Here is a 21,201-nt window from a genome sequence, read left to right on the forward strand (position 1 = left end):
AAATTGGAAAATAAGTAATACAAATTCATCAAACAGTAGCTTTCCAAAGAACTCTCCTATGTGGCGGAGGTACACTCACATCTCTAATCTACAGAAATGCTTCTGTCCCTTTGCTGTGCAGGCCTTAAAGTTTAATGTGAACCTCACACCTGCAGGACATATTTACCTTCCATTGTATCGACAATTTATAACACAATTAAGCCAGCAGAGCAGAGTGTTGTGTTTGTGTGTGTGTGTGTGTGTGTGTGTGTGTGTGTGTGTGTGTGTGTGTGTGTGTGTGTGTGTGTGTGTGTGTGTGTGTGTGTGTTGTGTGTGCCGCCGGCTGTAAGAGAATTTTACTAGATCTTAGAACATAACAATAATTTTGGAGCGTATTTAACCAAAGTCAAATGGAGCCAATGTGGAAATTGCATCTTATTGCATGCTTGCTTATTGTTCTTGACTGCATGTTTGTGAATGTACACAAATTTTGCCTCACAATATTTTGTCTGCTTATAATAAACATTACAACATTTGTAAATCAAATTAATTAATACCAGCCCCAATATGTGAAAACCAGCAGTTTACATACAATCAGTATCAAAAAATATAAATGTATATATTTATAGTTTATGTATTGGTCAGTTTGTGTGTCTGTGCTCATTACCTGTAATGTGTACCCAGGTTCACAGGTGAATGCCACCACCTCATTGACCATATATCTGTCTCCTGCTTTGATGCCATTGGCTGGGATCATTGGTTCTGGACAAGTGGTAAGACCAACAGCTACAAAAAAAGAACATAAACATAATTAACGAGGTCATTACTAGTATTTATTTTATCATTACGTTTACTATGTAAACATTGCTTAGCCTTGGGTTTAAGTGGATTCTGGACAAATTACTTTGATATAGATAGAAAAATACACTTCAGTGACAACAAAACAAGTTTCCTCTTTTGTTCTCCACCTTGTCATTGCTTCAGTACTTTATCATTGCTTTTCCTGTCACTTGCATGTGGCCTTTCTCTCAAAATGAATACATCAGTTTACCTCATCTCTGTACCGAGCACTTGTTTGCATCCCACAGGGTAATAGTGTATCTGAGTAAATTAAAGTTTTTCAACACAAAGGAGAAAATTACAATATTTAGATTAATTTGATGAAGAACTAAGATGGCAGAATAATTTAGTAATGCTCTTAATGTAATTTATTTTTAATACACAAGAGCCTATTTATGAATTGACAGCAAGTACAATAAAAAAAAGCTTGTACTTCGTCAGCAGTGACAGAAGCCTCTGAAATGTGCTTAAAATATGTGAAGGTAACATAATGACTTTGGTTGTGTATTCCCAACCCAATAAAGGTTAAACACATCCTTAATAAGTTTGACAGCAGCCAGCCCTTCATCAAATAGTATCAGTAAGAGTGTATCTGTGTGTTCATGTGCGTGTGTTTGTGTCTACTTGTGTGTTTCACTTGAAAACTTCCGCAGGAGACTGCCCTAGAGCGGTTACCATGGCAACACAGGGGTGGAAGAGGGATAGAGAGTGAACGAAGGGGAAAGAGAGGACTGAATGTATGTGTGCATGTGTGTGATTGTTTGTGTGTCTGTTCTTGTTGGTTCATTATCTACCTTCCCACCAGCAAAACAATGTGATCCCACTGAACTCACACACATACACACACACACACACACACACACACACACGTCCAGGTGGGCCAGACCCAGTGTATGACATTTGTGATTGTGTGTGAATGACTGACAGTTGCATGAGTGTGTGCTTGCTGCGAGGGATAAGCGGGACTTTTAGATGGAGCGTAAGTGAAAAAGCTGCAAGAGACTGTAACTTGGAGATACATGCATGCATGCACACACAGTCTGTTATTAGGCAGAGCATCAGCAGGCTGTCAGGCCAGCTGATCAATGAAAGTATTCCATTTGGCTGACCGACCGTCTCTCTCTCTCTCTCTCTCTCTCTCTCTCTCTCTGTGCTAGCAAACTGCTCCCTCTTTTCCCTGGTTATGACAGAGCAGTGATTCTCTGTAAAATGCTGACAATACTACAACCCCCCTACTAGGGCCACTAGACTACAACTAGACAGTGTCAGCACTTAAGTCTTAAGTTAACTGACTAGATTTACTATACTTCTTTTTCGGTTTATTTAAAGACAGACAAGGGAGAGAGATGTCTCACTCTGCCCTTTAGAGGAAAGGCCATTTATTCAGCTTAAAACGATGAGAACATCATCAGCACATCTTTCACATGTCCCCAACAGATGATTCTGTACACTTATACAAGCTACCACAATCTTGCATAACTGACATGGAGAACTTTTAACAGCACAGCAGATACACGGTTGGTCTTGTTTTTCCTGTTTCTACAGGAAACAGTAGAAAACAAAGATAGTACAACACACACTGTGTCAGAAACAGTTCCAGAAATAGTAAGACTATTCCAGGTTTTTTACTAGAGTGTTTGCAGAGAGAATCAGCATACAGTAAACATTAATCTGAGGGCAAATAGTAATGTAGGTGTTATCTTATCACATATTGAACAGGTTAAGTTGATTGATTTCTGTGTTTAATGAAAAATGTTAAAAGACTACTTTGTGGTGAGATCTCAGGAAAACTTGAAACAAATTCTGCTACAGATTAAAGAGATTAGCAAAACTACCATCGGAGTACTGCAAAAGCTCTCATGGCAGTGTAATGTTTGATATATATATTTTTGAAGGTGATCGTGGAAAAACTTCAATTCTCAGCATGCTGTATTTGGACATACAGTAAACAGGTACAGTTACAATAGTAAACAGCCTGCTTGTAGACTAACATTATTAAACAGGATGCAATGTGTTGGTTTTGCCCATTGGTTTTGCCACATAATAGCAGACATTGACTTACACACTAAGGTGGAAACACCAAGAAATACCTATCCCGAAATTCATGTCCAAAAAAGGAGGGACCCAATCTGAAAAAGTACAGCCAGATCTGATTCAAACCTACAAAAAATAGCAAGAGAACACCGAAGGTGGCAGCAGCATGATGCCCCACAAATAAACAAGCGGCCATAAAAAATACAGCCACACATTTTATTTCTGCATTTCACAGTCTCCATTTTTGTCCTGTTATGATTATGATGAGAGCTGATGCCAAGTACGCTCAGATCCACTCAGGTATTACGTATAGTGGCACACAGACCCAAGACCTACGCAATCTAATTAGACTGAATATAATTTCATCTCCGCCTGACTCGGATCTCAAGTTGGGTCTTGGTTATGAAGCACTGAGAGGACCCATGACCAAGGACCAGACGTCTAATCCCAACTTCCTGTCAGTACAGTTCCATCCAAAATCCTCTTACCATGGAAACTAGGGGTACATGATAGAGAAAGAAATCCCAAATAGCCCAAAAAGACCACCTGCACAGCTCTCAACTCAATAATATATGTGTTGCTGAGCAAAATAAATGTTAAAACATAAAACTATAAGAGTGGCTTGAACCACACCGAGTGCCATTTTCATTTGAGGATTATTTATGATACTGTACAGGAAGTTCAAATTACAGTAAGTATCACATCTTCACATCCAGTAATATAAGCCACACTAAAAAGATGAGAATAGCAAAGAAATAGACATGATGGACTGTCCCTGAAAGTCATCATTCTTCCAGATTCTCATTCCTAAGGATGGCATGTTGACACATTTTTTTGACAAAAAAAAAGAAAAAGAAAAGAAATACAGGCCATCGACCCAGAAAAATGTGCACTCACCTACACACACATACATACACAAATACACACAAAGGAATGTGCGTGCAAACACACACTATTGTTCTAACACATACTCACAAAAGGGGACATGTTCATTGATCTGGAAGTGATTCTAAGCTAAAACAACAACAAAGGACTGAAAAGCACAGCCATGCCCTGACAGGTGTGTATGTGTGTAAATGCATGATGTTAATATCCATGTCCATTCCTTTGTCTGTCTACACGTTGTGTGTTTGTATGTGACTCTTTTTGGACAAAAACCCTTGTGCATGTGTACTGTATGTATGTGTCTGTTTTCCCTTTACCTTCCTTTAGGTGTGTGTTCTGTGTGTGTGGTCCAATTTGGGCCTCAGTATGTGTGTATGCTTTCGGGCATTACCAGTTCAGGTCACTGACTCTTGTTATTTGATGTTGAAGTTTTGGCTGCAACGATGTGTGTGTGTGTGTGTGTGTGTGTGTGCTCAAGTGTATGTGTAGGTCTGCAGCTTTGTGTGCATTGTGGTTTCTGGTGTGAAGGCACCCGATATTTACTACTAAGTTGTTTTACCTCAGCAGTATATATTTTTTAAACAAATCAATCTTTAATTATATCTATCTATCTATCTATCTATCTATCTATCTATCTATCTATCTATCTATCTATCTATCTATCTATCTATCTATCTATGTTAAAAGCTTTAACTTACTTTTGTATTCTAGGTGAAATCCTGCTGCCACAACACTGATGTCACTCTGAAAGTGCAGAAGGAGTTGATTGGACGTTGAGTTGAGGAGGGCGGGAGCAGTGGTTCCTGTAAGAGACAGACCAAGATAAACATATGACAATACAAAAAAATAGCATCAAAGTTTATGTAACGCAACACTGGGCATACAGTTAAAAAGTATGTTCAAAACACACAGTGAAGCTTTGTCAGCAAGCACAATTTTTGACCATAAGTCTTGTTTAAATCCCAAGACCAGCTGGGAAATTATGTGTAGAGAAGGTGAGCGACCCCTCACCCTCTATGGACAGATAGCATTTTGGGGTCCTTATGTGAAGTAACTCTCATCTGACCCAGTGAAGCTGCTCTGTGGCCAACATCAAATCACTATGGTTATAGTGGGCAGCTCCCCGGTGTGCTTTCTTGAGAAGGGCACAGTCATTTGTGTGTGTGCGTGCGTGTGTTGCCCTATGGGTGGCATGTGTGATAGGTGTGTGACAGGTATGTGCTTGGGGCAGGTCACAGGGGAACTCCGCTGGGAAATTGTAAAAGGTTAGATCATTCTTTATCCCTCCCTGTCTTCTTCCTCTCCCTCTTTCTCTCTCTTTTTCTTCCATCCTTCACTCAACCTCTTGGTGAAACTCTTCCCTTCCCTTTCTTCTTTTCCTTGCACTGACTGCCTGGTAATCAGACAAATTCTATACTGTATCTTTTTTAAAGTACCATTTATTACTTTTTAAAGCTATATATATATATATATATATATATATATATATATATATATATATATATATATATATATATATCTGTTTAGGCAGGCTTTTATGTGATTAATGTTTGATGCTGTACTGGTTTGATTTTTCTTTTTCTTCTTTAAATGTTTTTTATAAATTTTGTAAGGCATCCTTGAGGGCCATGAAAGGCGCCTTTAAATAAAATGTATTATTATTATTATTATTATTATTATTATTATTATTATTATTATTATTATTATTATTATTATTATTATTATATATCATGTTTTTTGGTATTAGAAATGACATCCATCATAGATCTCCAGTATATGCTGTATGTGTGTTTTTTTAATAGTTTAAGACCTGTCATTTCTAATTCATTATATGTTTGTGTGTGTGTGTGTGTGTGTGTGTGTGTGTGTGTGTGTGTGTGTGTGTGTGTGTGTGTGTGTGTGTGTGTGTGTGTGTGTGTGTGTGTGTGGTTTAGGAGCTGTCATATCTCATTCATCATAGATCTCTGGAGTGTTTGTGTGCAAGGGTGTCTGCGCACAAGTTTGTGTGTTAATGTGTGTGTTGTGTGTGTGTGTGTGTGTGTGAGCTTATTGTCATACCAGAAAATGACCCTAATTTGGGAGCTGTCATGTCTCCTCCATCGTAGATCTCCAGAGAGTCCCAATTGTGCTCAGTAGCAAATGTCATCACTTGGATCTAAATAGCAAACAATAAAATAAATAAAAATAACAACTTCCAAGTTTATGTGCTTCTTCCCTAGTTAAATATTAATGTATAAGTGTATACATATATGTACCTGTATCCCAGCCCCTTCACTGACATGGATCCTCCACAGACAGTTGAGACTGTTTGGGTAGGGTTCAGGATAGCCAGGAGACAGTATTGTACCGCGACGTTCAGTCAAATTGCCACTGCAGGGAACTACAATGGAGACATAAATTATTAATTTCTTGGCAACGTTTATTAACTAAATAGCTAACAGATAAGACAGGTTGTTGGAATATTGCTCTGCATATCCCAAACAATATGGTGTTCAAAATTACCACTACAGGGAGCCGGAGAATATGATAAACATTATTTACTATGGTATAAACTAAGGTGACAGTTGAAGCTGTTTGCATAATGCCTGCTCTCAGCAGAGAGAGATTTCACACAGGCATACATTTAGTTTGTTAGAAACCATAACTCTCATTGTACTGGATGATTCTCAAAAAGGACTGATCGCTTGCTATATATGTGGGGTACATTCTAGATACATTTCAGTGTCGGTTAGCCTTACCTATACAGCTTGGTGTTGTTGCATTCCACTGTGCGAGGGCACCTGGCACGGCTTGGCACCAGATAGCACTGGATCCTTTCAGGAGATACCCTGGACTGCATTCAAACCGAACCACAGAGCCAGCTGAGAACTCTGAACCAATTCGCCTGCCATACCGAGGCTCTGGCACTGAACTGCACTGACTGTCACTGGTGCGAGGCACAGCTACAATGATGATGGTGATTAAATATGGAAAAAACAGAAATGTAGCTATCAGTAGAATTCAATGCAACTTAGTGTGTGAACGTGTAGGTATGTGAGAGAAAGAGAGCTATAGAGACAAATAGAGTGAGCGTTACCTTGGTAGACGAAGTGAAAACCTCTAGCTGACTGGCCACTCTTAGCATTGAACCGCAGCATGATCTGATTGGAAGTTGCCAATGGCAATGTCTCTCCTTGGACAACAATTACACGCACACACCACACACACACACACACACACACACACACACACACACACACACACAAACATGATGGTTTCAAAATTAATGTTAATGATAAAAACAGCATACTTTTCTCTCCTGAAAGCACAGAGCAAGATTTTCTTTTCCTTTTACAAAATTGCAGACAATGGACACACAGAACATAAACATTCAGTTCCATATGAACACATACACACGTACACTCACACACAGATTTAACTGTACTGCTTTACATTCAGCCAGGGGTTTCTCCCTAATTTTCACAGTGTGTTAAAATGTGGTCCTCACAAGAATAAGAATGCAAGAAAAGCACACACCAACTCACAGGCTCATACACACATGGATTTATATGCGCACACATACACAAGCAAAACAAAGTAACAGTGATAAATGAGAAAAACATGGTCTGGTGTGGCTGACATTTAGAACCATCATTAGCTGCATCGGGATGTGTGTGTATGTGTAAGTTTGGTATGCGTGGATGTGCGTTAATAGGTTTGTGTGTCAGGATAATCAGTCAGTTAGCTGGAACAATGTGCTATAAAGCTGTTTGCCTGTGTGTGTGTGTGTGTGTGTGTGTGTGTGTGTGTGTGTGTGTGTGTGTGTGTGTGTGTGTGTGTGTGTGTGTGTGTGTGCGCGTGTGTGTGCATGTGTGTGCGCGTGTATGCGTGCATGTGTGATAGGGTAATGATGCGGCTAACATTATTTTGTAAAGCCTGGTGTGTTTCATTCTTTGCTGCCAAAAGGGGAATTTCCAACCCAAATTAACTTTAAGGAATAAGCCACCCATTCTACATTACATAAACTGGCCTCTTTCCTTTGAACTAACTTGGATGGATAGTAGTTGGAAATAAATAAATTGCATAATGTGCAGCTACATTTAGCCAAACAAAAACTGTCACATCCTCCTAGTTAATATTGTGTTGAAATAAGCTCACTAATTCACTCAATGAAGGAAAAAGGGCATACAAAAGCAAAAATGTAAACCTTAGTATAAAAATAGATACATGACATACAAGACATGCTCAATTATATCCATTTAGATATGTTTGTGTTTTCTCTGTTTTGCAGTCCTTTATTAAACAGCTTTCATTTTTCTCAAAATTCTACAAGCACACAACTAAATAAAAATGACAAAGAAAATATTTTAAAAGCCCTGATTTCTACAGAAAGAAACTACATGTCAATTCCAGTGGGATTCCCCTGCAGCATGCCCCCTGGTCATGACACACAACAGAAGAGCACGTAGCTTTGAGGCAATGAGAGCACATTTTGCCAACAACTATGTTATCACTATTTCTTCATATTTCGTTCTTCTACTATGTCATCTATATAGATTTTGCCTCATCTCTGAATCTTGATCATGCTGAGTGTGTTACTGTGTAGTGACTCAAAATGTTGCTAAGCTGGGATGACTCAAACTTGGAGGATAAGGAAACCCAGGGAAGATTGTGTGGCCCCAGTGAGGCGCTTTCCACTGCTGATTTCTTCTTGTAAAGATAACCCATAATGGATTTTCACCAAATACATCACTGTCAAATAAATTGTGATAACGACCACTGGTGCTGTGTTCTACAGCCCCCAAGAGCTGCTTTCTTACAGGAGATTTCATTATTTTTCTCTTTCAAAGATGTGCCCAGGAGCCCAAAAAGAAAAAAACGAAAACGTTAAAATATTACAACTGAATAGCAGCTTTTCAAAAATATAATTTAATGCTAACTCCCAATAAGTGAAAAAAGCAATCAAACAGCAGCAGTGTGACCCAATAGCATTCCTTCAGCTTTGTCTGACACGGGTATTAGCCAATAGGAGACTCACCTGAATGTGACCCAGCCAGGGAGCTGAGCAATCGAGCATTCTCATTGGCTCCATCAAACAGCTCCACTGAGTCATTCATCGTTGTCTGGAAAACAGCAAACTGACCAAACACCACTGAAGAAGATGAACAGGCAAGAACACAAAAAAGAAAGAAAGATTGATATAAATTAGCTCTTCTGTAGGTGATTCAAATAAAAATCCATTGTAAAAATGTATGGTGTGATCATTGATGTACTTACCAAACTGTGTGGACACAGTGATGTAGTAGGAGCAAGTCTGTCTTGTAGTGTAGTTTAGAGGATAGTTTGGAGACAAAACGACTCCTTCAGCTCCACCATACTGTCCTCCGCATGGAGCTATGGAAAGACAGAAAGGGAATTTCATCTTAAATAAAAACAAAAGCTAATTTATAAGCTATGTTTTAGGTACTTTAAGTGTTTTACACAGTGCACATTTTCCAAAGAGAGAGGCCAATGCCTTTTGCAACTTTAGACACATTCTGTGCTTAAAGACATGCACGTTATTGTGCTTCTAGTGACTGTCAAACTCTGCTGTACTCGCTGTTGTTTAAGCAGTAAAAGAGAGAGTCCTACTATAACTGCTCATCGCTGGCTATCTTTGATTACCAGCTCTGAGAAGCCTCAGTTCGCAGGTGTTTCCATAGAGGGCGATGCCTCTCCAGGCTATTCACGGACATCTCAGAGATAGTAGGGATTGGTGTTTCTGCGATAGAAAACCGTAAATTATACACTCCTCTGCCTTTCTTTAAAACCAAGGACCTTGAGTTTAATTGCTTGAATGACATCCTGGCCCATCCCATCAGCCTGTCCAATCCCTTCAGGATCTATCTGCCTCCAGGCACCAACTCAGTGGTCACTGTTAAGAAGCTCATGAAGGCGAAGAATGGTGGTTGGCGGATCCCGGACTTGGGGCCTCTGCACTCTGGTTCTGCAAATTTTACCAGCATGTTCATCATATTCCTGCCTCCACTCTGTGCCTCTCAGATGTTGTTGACCCTGCTGAGACTCTCAGGCTGAAATCCCAATAATAATCCAGGATGAGCTATCTTACTGAGGCTGGAACATGGTGCCTCTCCAGTGACTCCAACGCAAGTTTGAGGGGGCATCGAGCCATAGGCGTTGGCTGGGTCTAACCACAGAACCACCAGATCACCCCTATTCTCTTTAGCTTCTCTGAGAAACTGTGTGACCACACCTGTGTGCTGTAAACAGCCTGCTCCTATCCCAGGGAAGCCACCTTTCTGCACCGAAGTGTTGATTTATTCATTCCTGAGGGAGACGTCAGCTTACGAGATGATTCTAAATTTGCTGATATTCTTGGAGTCCTACCTATCCACACTCCTTGCCGCCACTGTGGTGCGGTTCTGCCTCTTCTCCAAATTACCTTAATGATCCTCCAAAGCTGATGTAGCAGCTTAGGGCAGTGATTTTATACCTTGTAGGATGCTCTGCTTTGTCCCGGTACTGAACTGACCTTGCTGTTCTTACCACATCCTGAATGACTCCCTTAGCGGGCGCTGGTGGTCTTATCACTCCCTCGTCTGTCGCATTTATTCACCGTTATTTTTCGACTATTCTAAAATAGTGTTTTTGAATATTTCTGCATCCTGGGGTCCCTAAAAAATTGGGTATGTCTGGAACGCTGAGACTGAATTCAATGAAGCCAATTGTATTCATGTGTGATGATGTTGGTCCCCATAGTAGCCATTTCATTGTAGTGAATAATGTTTTTAAAAACTTGACTTCACCGTTCAAAAGGACTTGTTGTGAACTCTAGGATAATCACAGCCTCATGAAACTGTACAACCACAAACTAGAAAATTAGGGCATTCAGAGGATGTATGGCTTTCCTAGGTGTCTTGATTCTGAGCAGTTTCCAGAACAGAAGTGCTCGCCATCCAATCGCAGAAAAATGCAATTCTTATAGAAATCTCCAAATGTCAAAAGGTTTTGATACTAAATAATAGAAAGGATATTCATATGGTATTCCACAAGGTCTTGGTGTATTTCTGACCATTTTTATCAATTCTCGAGTAGTCAAAAATGGTTAAATTCTGCACCAAATCTGTAACAAATGGTATTAACCCAAAAACTGCTGCAACAACTTATGAGACATAATTACACATGAGAATGGCCATCATAAGCGTAAACAGAAAAAAACGCTGTTGTGAATGTAGGGTTGCTTGTCTCCCCTTCCCACCTCAAGACCAAACCTCTCAGCAGCCACACTTACTACGATGGTCGTCATAGCCTGTAGCCTCATTTTCACGTCCCCTTGTTTATATCCTAGTCAAACTTCTGCCACTCTGTTGTTTTGCAGGCTTGAGGCCACCTGCTCCTTTTCTTCTCTAAATTGCCTTACCAGAGGGACTCCACCTGTCTCACCAGGTGCTTGACATGTGCATTGTGGTGCTTGCAATCCCTCCTTGCATTTCATCTGCGACTAGCAGATCTTTTTTGTGGATCTTGCCGCACAAACACTAAGTACTAGTCGCTGTTTGTCCATTGCTGTTAGTCGTTAACTTTTTATCTGTCCAACTGGAACGCTCATTCTCCTTCACTCTCAGGCTCCTCTGGGGATATAACACATTTGTTTGATCCGTAGCTTGCTTTCATTTTTCACAGAAGGTGGGGTTTGGACTGCTGACCCACAACGCCTAGGTTTCAGTCTTTCCAAGCTGCCATAGGTCTCTCCAGTCGTCACCAACCTCTTCTTGGTTATCAACCAGCCTGTTCCTGGTAGTCACTGTTTTTCTTTTCAGCCTGACTGTTGTAAAACATCTGCTGATGTTTGAAGACTGACTATGAGTGGCAGAACGCTAATGATATCTTATACAGGTATAAAGAGCACATATTAACATAGTTTTGTATAAATTGATATGGCTTCAAAAGTAGGTAGTGGTCTTCCTTTACACATTGACCATCCTTTCTTTAACTTGTACTGAGGTGCGTTGACAGACACACCCGCCTGTGCACCCACACACACACATTTTAAATTGTACAATGTTTTACTATTTCTGTCACATTGGCTTGTGCATATAAATAGTGCATTAATTGCTTTTACTATTTTGCGAATCAGTTTTGTGATAAGATACAAGAGGTCTCTAAACCTAGAACCTAGAGGTTCTAAAACAACAATTCTACATACAGCACTATATATGGCAAAACCATTTCTTTCTGAGGTTTCAAAGGCATTTTATTCTCCCTGTGTTTCATGATGAAACTAAATTAACCTTTATTGTGTATATTTAGTTTTTGCTCAACAGTTTGTGTTACTCTCTGAAAAGTCAATATAACAGTTCTGTTTATGCTTTTGAAAAAGCTCCTAATAGAACTGCAACTCAACTTTAAAGTTTAGGCCTTTTTTAAATATGTTCCTGTACTCTCCTTACTACCTCAAAGCATTGATGTGTGTGTCTGTGTGTGTGCATGTAGGAAAAGGAAAATGAGACACAGACAGTGAGACGTAGGACTACAAAAGTGTTGTGCACATGTGTGTTCTTGTGTATGTGTGGGAATGATCAAAGCACATGGATGTGTCAGAGAAAGAGAGTGACATGCATGGCATTTTTAATGCATTTATTTGTGTGTACGTCATGTCGTATGTATGTATGAGGGTGTGAGTGATCAAAGCACATGTGTGTGAAGGCTTTTGATAAGGTTGACACCTGAGCCTAGAGCAGCACCATTGGGGGATTGTGGGTAGATCAAGACAAGACCTCTAGACCTGAAGTTTGAATGCAACAGCACAACAAAAAAATATCAATCGATACAGTGTGCGGGATCAGGAGGAGTGAAAAGAAAGAGGGTGATTACTCTGATGCTTTAGGAAACAAGAGGAAAGTATAAAGGGATAGGAGTGGGGCAGAGGAGGGCGAGTGGGTGGAAGTACAACAACAGTTAAGCAAAGGAGTAGAAACTAAACCAAGTTTTGCTGTATTTTTCATTGTAGGCATGTAAATCGGTTTTACTGAGCAAGCTTTAGCCAATAATAAAGGCCCATCTTAATGTCCACACTCACAGTCTCATAGGCTTTGACATGTGTTCCTAATGAATCCGCAAGGGCTCAGGGCTGTCCGACTCTGAAATCGGAAAGTGCTTCAGGGTTCTCCGGTGGACTTTTTGAGACCTTCATGCACAGTTTCCACTGAAATGCTGAAGACTTTGCTTGAGGGAATTACCCTCAAGGGATGTCAGAGGATGTCCCAAAACATCCAAAAGAAAAACAAACAATAAAACACTGAAGGAGCTGGAAAAACATGAACATGTCCATAGTACCAGTGACTGTTTCTAGTTATTTTTATTTATTTTTAAAGTAATGCATGATAATGACAATTTGTTTTTATCTTTTTTGATCAAACACTGCTTATAACATTTAGGCTATTATTACATTTTAAACTACATGTACAATCATATCTTCACATCTGAGAGCCCACAGACAGGCCTATGACCCAGGCAACATATTAATTCACAGTGCTGTCCCATTTCTCATACAGCATTTTAACCTCTGTTCCCTCGTGCTCTCACATTTTCACTGAGCACAGAGGTGATGATAATTAAAGTCTGTATACTGTGGGTGGACATTGGGACTGGGCCACAGAGGTACTCACACTAGCAACCAAAACAAGACAAGAAGTGAAGAGGCCAGAAGAGGTGAGAAAAGAAGCAATAGGAATGCACCATGAGTGTGTGTGTGTGTTGGGGGGATGGCATTGACAGATGTGCTTGTTGTTGCTGTTTTACACACACACACACACACACACACACACACACACACACACACACACACACACACACACACACACACACACACACACACACACACACATTCACTTACACTAATTTAATTGACCTCTGCTAGCCTAACCTGCAGTATAAATGTGCACACGCCCACATGCTGTTCATACACAAGGTTTGTAACTCTCTTGAGGGTGCTGAAGATGGAAGGTCTGCTTCTTATGGGTCATGCAATGGCAGTAGGGATTAATAGGCTTTTGAAATTACAGTAGGCCCTACGCTGATACAGGAGATCGCACACTGTGCACTGGCTCAGCACCACATTCATTCACTAAAAATGTTTTGTGTCAAGAGGAAGGAACTACTGTGAAGAGGGTGCTGCACAGCAGCCATCTCAGGTATAAAAAAAGTGCTAAACTTAACAACTTTTGAGCCAAATGTAGCCAGTTGGATTTTTTGAAAAATACATAAGAATAACAGATCGGAGTAGTAATACGCTCGCCAGCTTTGAGTGCAATGGGCAGTGCTCCCAGCAGCAGGAAAAAAAATTGAGAAGAGGCACACAATTAAAATGTGAATACTTAATTTAAACATAATGTGTCTAAATGATTGAAGCAACAAAGAGGATGAAACTGTTTTGGCACTGTTGTCAGAAGCGTTGCTTGCTTACCTTAGTCCTACAGTAGCTGCAATTTATTCCATAAGTATCATTATATTCAAATGTTTGTATTGTTTTGGCTTTGTATCCTGTAAACTGGATTAAAGTGAAACACACAGTAATGTTAAAGTGCTGTATTTTAGGGTGATGACATCCATACTGGGTGAACAGTGTCGCCCTTTTTATAACAGTCCTCGAATTTTAGGACATTGCACCCAAACAGTTATCCTACTGTAACTTACAGACAGGACGACCAATGAGTATTTTATGACCAAACAGAGGAATGTGAATCTCTTGCCAGTTCAGTTACCCAACCAGTCCAACTGATCATACTTTATAGGAAAAAATTAATTGTTGTCAGTCATGTGTGTTTATTGTCTGTGATGTCACAGAGTTGCCATTTTGGAGGTATAGCGGTACAGTAAACAACACGACTAAGTTAGTTATACAACAGGCAGAGCATCACTAGGGAAGATATCAAGTATATGTTTATATCTGAGGGCTTTTGACTTCAGTCACTCACTTATTTATTTATTTTAACCATTATTTATCCAAGGGAGTTTCCCTGAGAGGCAAGCTTCCATTTTCCTACAGGTCAGGGTATTGAACGAAAAAGTGCATATGATGATTTCATTTAAGTCTCTTTAAACTTGTTCAATACATTTTGATCCTAAAGTTGGAGAACTAGATTTAGGATCCTGGAAAGTAAACACCTTCAAATATAAGCAAAATGTCAGCAATTTATAGCCACTGTTTTAAATTCAATGTGTTGAAGTACAAAAATGTATCACTGTCTAAATTCCCTGTAAAACTGTAACATTTTAGTAAATATTAAAAAGAAATGAATTAGTATGTATTGTATTGGCATTTAATCTGTGTTGTTCTTTCAGATTGAGCCATCTCTTAAATGATACAGCTGATGTGCCTTAGAATCCCAGCCACTGCAGCCACATGCACATTTGTAATTGCCAAAAAAAAAGTACCATCGCCAAAGTACATAAGTAACTCAGTGAGCATCAGTTTGAGTAAAATTGAATGACCACAGGGCCATAATTTAGAGTGCCGTCTTTTAGTGTTATTGAATTTTCAGATAGTTTGTCTATTTTCTGCTTTCTCTTTATTTCTCAAAATATGTTTACTTTGGAAGTCATTCAGTGCACATCTTTAAGTTTCCATGGAATAGATTGTAAGCTAATTAAAATGTTTCCCTTCCCATTGCAACCCTCTTTTAATATATGTGCATAAAGTTGCACTTGCTCTTTAAAAGTGAATAATTTCCCACACATGGCCTTTTGCAACTTGAACATGTGAACATTATTAAGTGCAGGAGATTAGCAGTTATATCATCCTACCAGTTACACAATCTTTCCCTTAATGCACATGCATGAAGAAGAGAGGGTTGATTTTACAGAAGATAGTCCTTAGGGCAGAGTGCCTTTCAGAATGGTCAGTCTGTTTGATAAATAATTGCCCTTTGAGAGAGTGACAGTATTGGTACTTGTGTTGCAATATGAGAGACTCAGTTAACATTACTGTTCGTCAGCCCTAAATATCTTGTTAAATTAAATATAGCGCAGCGAGCCAATGTATTTTGTTTATTGCCACTGCAGAGAAATACATTTTATTTATGAACGCTGTTGTTTTCTGCCGGCACTTATTAGGCTTGCCGATGCTAACGCAACCAGCAGCTAAGTGTGAGGGGCTACGATTAGCCGTTGTTTGGCTATTTATACTTTGTGCAACAACTGACATACGTAATATACACTGGAGTCTTGCCTATTACGTCACAGTCGGGGGTGAGAGAATTCAAATCCAAGCAGACACATAAGCTATAAGCTCAAATAAAATAATTTAGTTTAGAGTTCCTCTTTAAGTGATATTCAAACATATAGTATATTAAAAGATTAGACATCCAAGTGTGTTTGCATACAAACATGAGTGGTGTACTGTATTTGGTGTGCATGTGTGTTAGTGTGTTTGTGTGTGTGAATACTGCCTCTAGGCGGCACTCAATAATAGCTATGTCTCCCTCTCACTTCACGTCTCTGTCTTTCACCCTTTCTCTCTCTCTCTCTCTCGCACAGCCGCACGCATTACACACACACACACACACACACACACACACACATACACACACACACAACCCTATCAACAGTCATGGAGAATTCCTTCTTTCTCGCACCAGCTCTTAGTTACCATGGAAACCAATAAAAGAGCGGTTTAAGATGGGAGGTGTGTGTGTGTGTGTGTGTGTGAGAGAGAGAGAGAGGTGTGAGAGAGAGAAATATAGAACAAAAAAAGGGATAGAGAGCCAGAGAGAAATAGTGAGAGAAAAATATAGAGTGAATCTGACACACAGGTGGGAGGAATGTAGAATAAGAGAGCGAAGAGAGTGAGAAGTAGTTACAGAGAAAAGGAAAGAGGAGGAGAAAGAGGAAAGTGTGAGGGGGTTTGAAAGGAAGGAAGAGACGAGACAGAGGGAGTGTAAGTGGAGATGTATTATTTAAAGAGGTCTCACCCTGTCTAATGAGTTTGGTCTAAAAGCCCCAGGAGCTGCCCAAAGATAGAGAGACAGACAGACAGACAGACAGACAGAGAAACTCCCCTAACTACAGTATGTGGTGAGAAAATTCAATGTGCAATATGAGCAGGGAGAGAAAAAGAGCAAGATTACTATGTAGGACTGGATTTATTTAAATTGTTCTGCTTTGATTATGTGAACTGTCCTATAGTGTAGGTGACAGCAATCTCAGCAGATCAATGTATCTGGGACACAGAAAGGGCCTGGGCCAGGAACCAAATTAAGGTCTGTCTCACTGTGAGGAAACAGAGCAAACAACTCCACTGAGCAAGGCTAATATGATTGAAATCTGAGTCAATCAGGAAATTCTAAAACACCATGTACTACGCAGTCTCTAAAAAAATGTCAATATACATGTTTTGGCAATTTATGAAATTAACAGTAATATAACATATGTTCTAAGCTACTGTATAAGCTGGCATAGTAGCCCATATGATACTCTCTGCAATGTGATATACCCAGAATGAATGTGTGATATAGAAATCTTAATGTGTAGGCTAATAAATGGTTCAGATCAGATCAGAGCTTAAAAACCGAAATGCATTAATGTTTTAACATTAACAAGCTGTAATAAACGCACCTTATACAAAAATTAAATGACAGTAAAAAGACATGAATCAATTGCCAGATGAAGTTCAAGGCGTTTCAGGGTTTCAGATCATTTTTTATTTGACTGAAGACCATTATGTGGTCTTCCATTAATAGCCTTAAAATATGACTAAAATATCAATACTTGGCTTCTGTTCATAAATACAGTATTGTGGGAGAAAGCATCTAAATATTACACTGAATCAATTTCAGCCACAACTATTTGCCAATGAACACAAGCTCTTTTAATGTTTAGCCCATCCAAAAAAATGTAGCAGGTAACCTATTCACGGATTAAGTCTGGTTGGTTATTGGTCCGACCAAATAACTAACTACAGTAACTGTTTAGTTGGTTAAGGTATGACCTAAATGACTGACTGACTGACTAACTAACTTTCTGATGTCAGTCAAGACATCAGAAAGACATCCCCTACAGTACAAGATCCTCCTGCTCACCTACAAATCTCTCCATGGACTCTCATCACAATACCTCACTGATCTCCTCCACCCCTACACTCAGTCACGTTCCCTGCGGTCCTCTGACAAAGACCTGCTGGACACCCCTCGCACCAGGTCGCAGACTTTTGGGGACAAGGCTTTCTCTGCCAATGTTCCCACACTCTAGAACAGTCTACCACTCCACCTCCGCTCCGCCCTATCCCTGCCCATGTTCAAAAAGCACCTCAAAACATTTCTTTGACCCCTTTGCTTTTATTAGGAATCAAATTGCCTTAAAATTATGCTACTCAAAAACAGATTACCACCACACTGCTGGACAAAAAAAGACTACTATCGATACATTTCCAGATTTGAGATTGGTTAAGTAACTGTAACACATCTAAAGTTGGTAAGTGACAATATTATCTTGAAATAAATGAATGTGAACATGAAATAAAATAACTTAATGAGCTTTTTTTTCTGTTTGTTATTCGTTGCTGTTCTCAAACGGCTACTCTGACTGCAATTATCTCATCTTTACTCTCTCCCACCCCCTAACCCCCCCTCTTCACTGTGTCTAAGACATTATTAAACAGAGCTTTCACAGGAGCCTTTTTCAAAGTGTTAAGAGTTATAAATAAGTGTACATTGTCTGTGTGTGTGTTTGTGTGTCTTTTGTGCTCATTTTAAAATTCATTCCTTGTCCTGCCACCTTACTCTGTGGCTTATTTGAATTTTTTACCCATATGGCATCAGGCCAGGGCTCTGTCACTTTAGAGATCACACACACACACACATCACATATACACTCTGAATGGCATTTTGGCAGGTGCCACTTCCTCGACTCTCTGAGCTGTCAATCAATTAGACAGTTCAGTCTTCCAATCCCTGACAGACTCTATGTCTCCAAAGTTCACACACACACACACACACACACACACACACACACACACACACACACACACACACACACACACACACACACACACACACACACACACACACACACACACTTAGAATTGTAGGTCTTGGACCTGTAAGTCTAACAATATCTGAACATTATAGGCATCATAAAAGTAGTATTTATGGCAGAAAAGTTGTATTGGAGTGCATTAGATTGTACAGGTGTACCTACTAAACTGGCCACTGAGTGTTTGTGCAAGCAGGTTTTTTTTTTTATAGTTTAACATAGGCAGGGTTTGCCCCACGTGAGCTTTTCATCAGCATGGTGTTTGTAAGGAAGCAGTTCTTGATGTGTCTTTCCTACCTTTACATGATGGCAGAGCCCTGTCCCACACCGGCTTCCCAGCATTCCCCATGACACAGGTGATGGTATCCCCGCCCACTGTTGTGTAGCCATGGTGACAGTTGTAGGAGACCTGAGATCCCAGTTTATAGTCATATCCTGTCCGACTGGCATTCATAATGTTACCAGGGTCAAAACAGGCCTCGCTTGGTTTTTCTGTGGAGAATAGAGAGAGTTTTTGTATTGGACAATGACAAGGCCCAACCAATTTGGAATATTACTAAACTATAAATGTTTTTATTTTTCATTATGTATTAATCTCATTAGTTCATTAGATCTCATATCAGCACCAGGCACTGCACAGTCTCCCACGTGGTGCTGGAAAAGGCACTGCTACGATTTTCTCTCCACATGATGGCAAATTCATGTAATTTTCCTGAAAATTTGAATGAATAGTTATAGCAAACAGTTATAGATGTACATTTCTAAAACGTGTCTAAATCATTTATGCATTCGAGTAAAGGACATTTTCAGATTCCATTAAGAATATTGGTGGTCATTTTGGGCCACATTTAGTCAACAGGCTGCTATTTGTTGACTTCTATAGGTTGTATTGAATATCCTCTATTCCCCCCCATGGGAAAGGAAGAAACAAATAAGGGTAATCGTGGAATTAAGAAATTTAAAAACTGTCTTGGCTCTTTATGACTTGGCATTGGGCCAGCTTGTTTGCTTTACTGTGATCGCCCAAAGAAATGAGATATTGGGCTTGACAAAGGGAAACCGACAGAGAGAGAGAGCGAGAGAGAGAGAGGTGGAGGGCAAGATGGAAGTGAAACAAGGAGATGATTAAGGTTGTATTTTAATTAGAGAGATGGCAGATGAAAGGTAGTGAATTAATGACAATAGTACAAAGGTGTGAGGTAGCGTGAGGAGACAGACAACAGAGAAGGAGATAATCTTTTTTTAATTAGAGATAAATGGAGTGAGAGAAAGAAGAGAGAAAATACTATATAAAACTTGACAGAGCAGATTTTTTTCGAGTCAGTCAAACAACTAATCATCAGCTTCACATCGACTGTAGCTGTTAAATCACCCCCAGTCAAGCAACATCTGTAAAACCAGGATGAGTCACAATCTGTGAAAGTAAACAAGTCATGGGCTGACATGGAACAGCATGCCCTTTCAACTGAAAAATACTTCTGATGTACAGCAAGGGTAAAATTAATGGGGTAGGCAGCTTAAAATATTATCCAGTCTGTACACTCCTGTATCGACATTTTAATCATTACACTTCATAAACACAGTGACAATGACTGTTTTTTACTTTAGTGGACAGAACACAAATACAAACACAGGGCCAGATTTACTGCTTTTTGGGGCACAATGCGTCCTATATTTTGCGCCTGAAAATCAGGCGCAAAGGCTTTAGGAAATCTGGCCCACACAATATTACCAGTAGAGATGTAACACAGCATTGAATTTTTCCTCTACTTCATTATGAATAATAATCACAGCTGTTGGCTACTTACTGCGTTGTTTTTGTAGCTTTGAACTTAATTAGGCCCATAGTGCAGTGCTATGCTGAGATTGCCAATTGATTGCTATTGCTGTTACTTTACTACGAATACTGTCACCACCTAATACTAAGACTATGAATACTGTACTACTGCTATTACTAATTCAGCTACCCTACTGCTACTCCTCCTGCTGCTATACTGTACTACTTCCACTACTATCATTACTACAACTACTTTTACTACTACTGCTACTAGTAGCATTACTACTTGCTATACTTAGCACAACTAGTCAATAATCTGTAGATTAGACTGTTTTAAAACATTATCTAAGAAGAATTTCAGTATCTTAAATGTGGCCTTGCAGGAAAGCGTATGAGGAGATTATATTGAGGAAAGGTTTTGGGGTTTAATTACCTCTATATTCAATGGCAAACCCAGACATGCCCAGTGAGGCATCAGATCTGAATGCCAGGAAGAGACTGTTACTACTGCTCTCTATTCGCTCTGGGGCCTGGTTGCCTTGGAGACTTGCTAGTAACGGCCCATTAGAGTCTTCACCCTCATAGATGTGCAGGAAGTCGTAACTTGGCTCCATGTTGAAACTGGGGTAGAAAAACAAAACAAAACAGAGAGAAATGGGTTCAAGAATTTAGTAAGA

At 39.7% G+C, this 21,201-nt stretch overlaps 1 protein-coding gene across 1 annotated transcript in view; it reads right to left on the reverse strand.

The window, feature by feature from the left end:
- LOC120556497 (CUB and sushi domain-containing protein 1-like) overlaps positions 1-21,201 on the reverse strand; it is a 348,428-nt gene that overhangs the window by 78,535 nt on the left and 248,692 nt on the right. The window contains exons 31-40 of the mRNA XM_039796142.1: positions 20,958-21,145; positions 19,045-19,239; positions 8,995-9,111; positions 8,756-8,869; positions 6,815-6,910; positions 6,477-6,680; positions 5,994-6,118; positions 5,797-5,893; positions 4,437-4,541; positions 644-765 (exon numbers count right to left, since the gene is read on the reverse strand). Of these exons, the coding sequence (XP_039652076.1) occupies positions 644-765; positions 4,437-4,541; positions 5,797-5,893; positions 5,994-6,118; positions 6,477-6,680; positions 6,815-6,910; positions 8,756-8,869; positions 8,995-9,111; positions 19,045-19,239; positions 20,958-21,145 (1,363 nt within the window). The remainder of the gene's footprint in view (positions 1-643; positions 766-4,436; positions 4,542-5,796; positions 5,894-5,993; positions 6,119-6,476; positions 6,681-6,814; positions 6,911-8,755; positions 8,870-8,994; positions 9,112-19,044; positions 19,240-20,957; positions 21,146-21,201) is intronic.

This window comes from Perca fluviatilis, chromosome 3 (assembly GCF_010015445.1).
Source record: "Perca fluviatilis chromosome 3, GENO_Pfluv_1.0, whole genome shotgun sequence".
Taxonomy (NCBI): domain Eukaryota; kingdom Metazoa; phylum Chordata; class Actinopteri; order Perciformes; family Percidae; genus Perca; species Perca fluviatilis.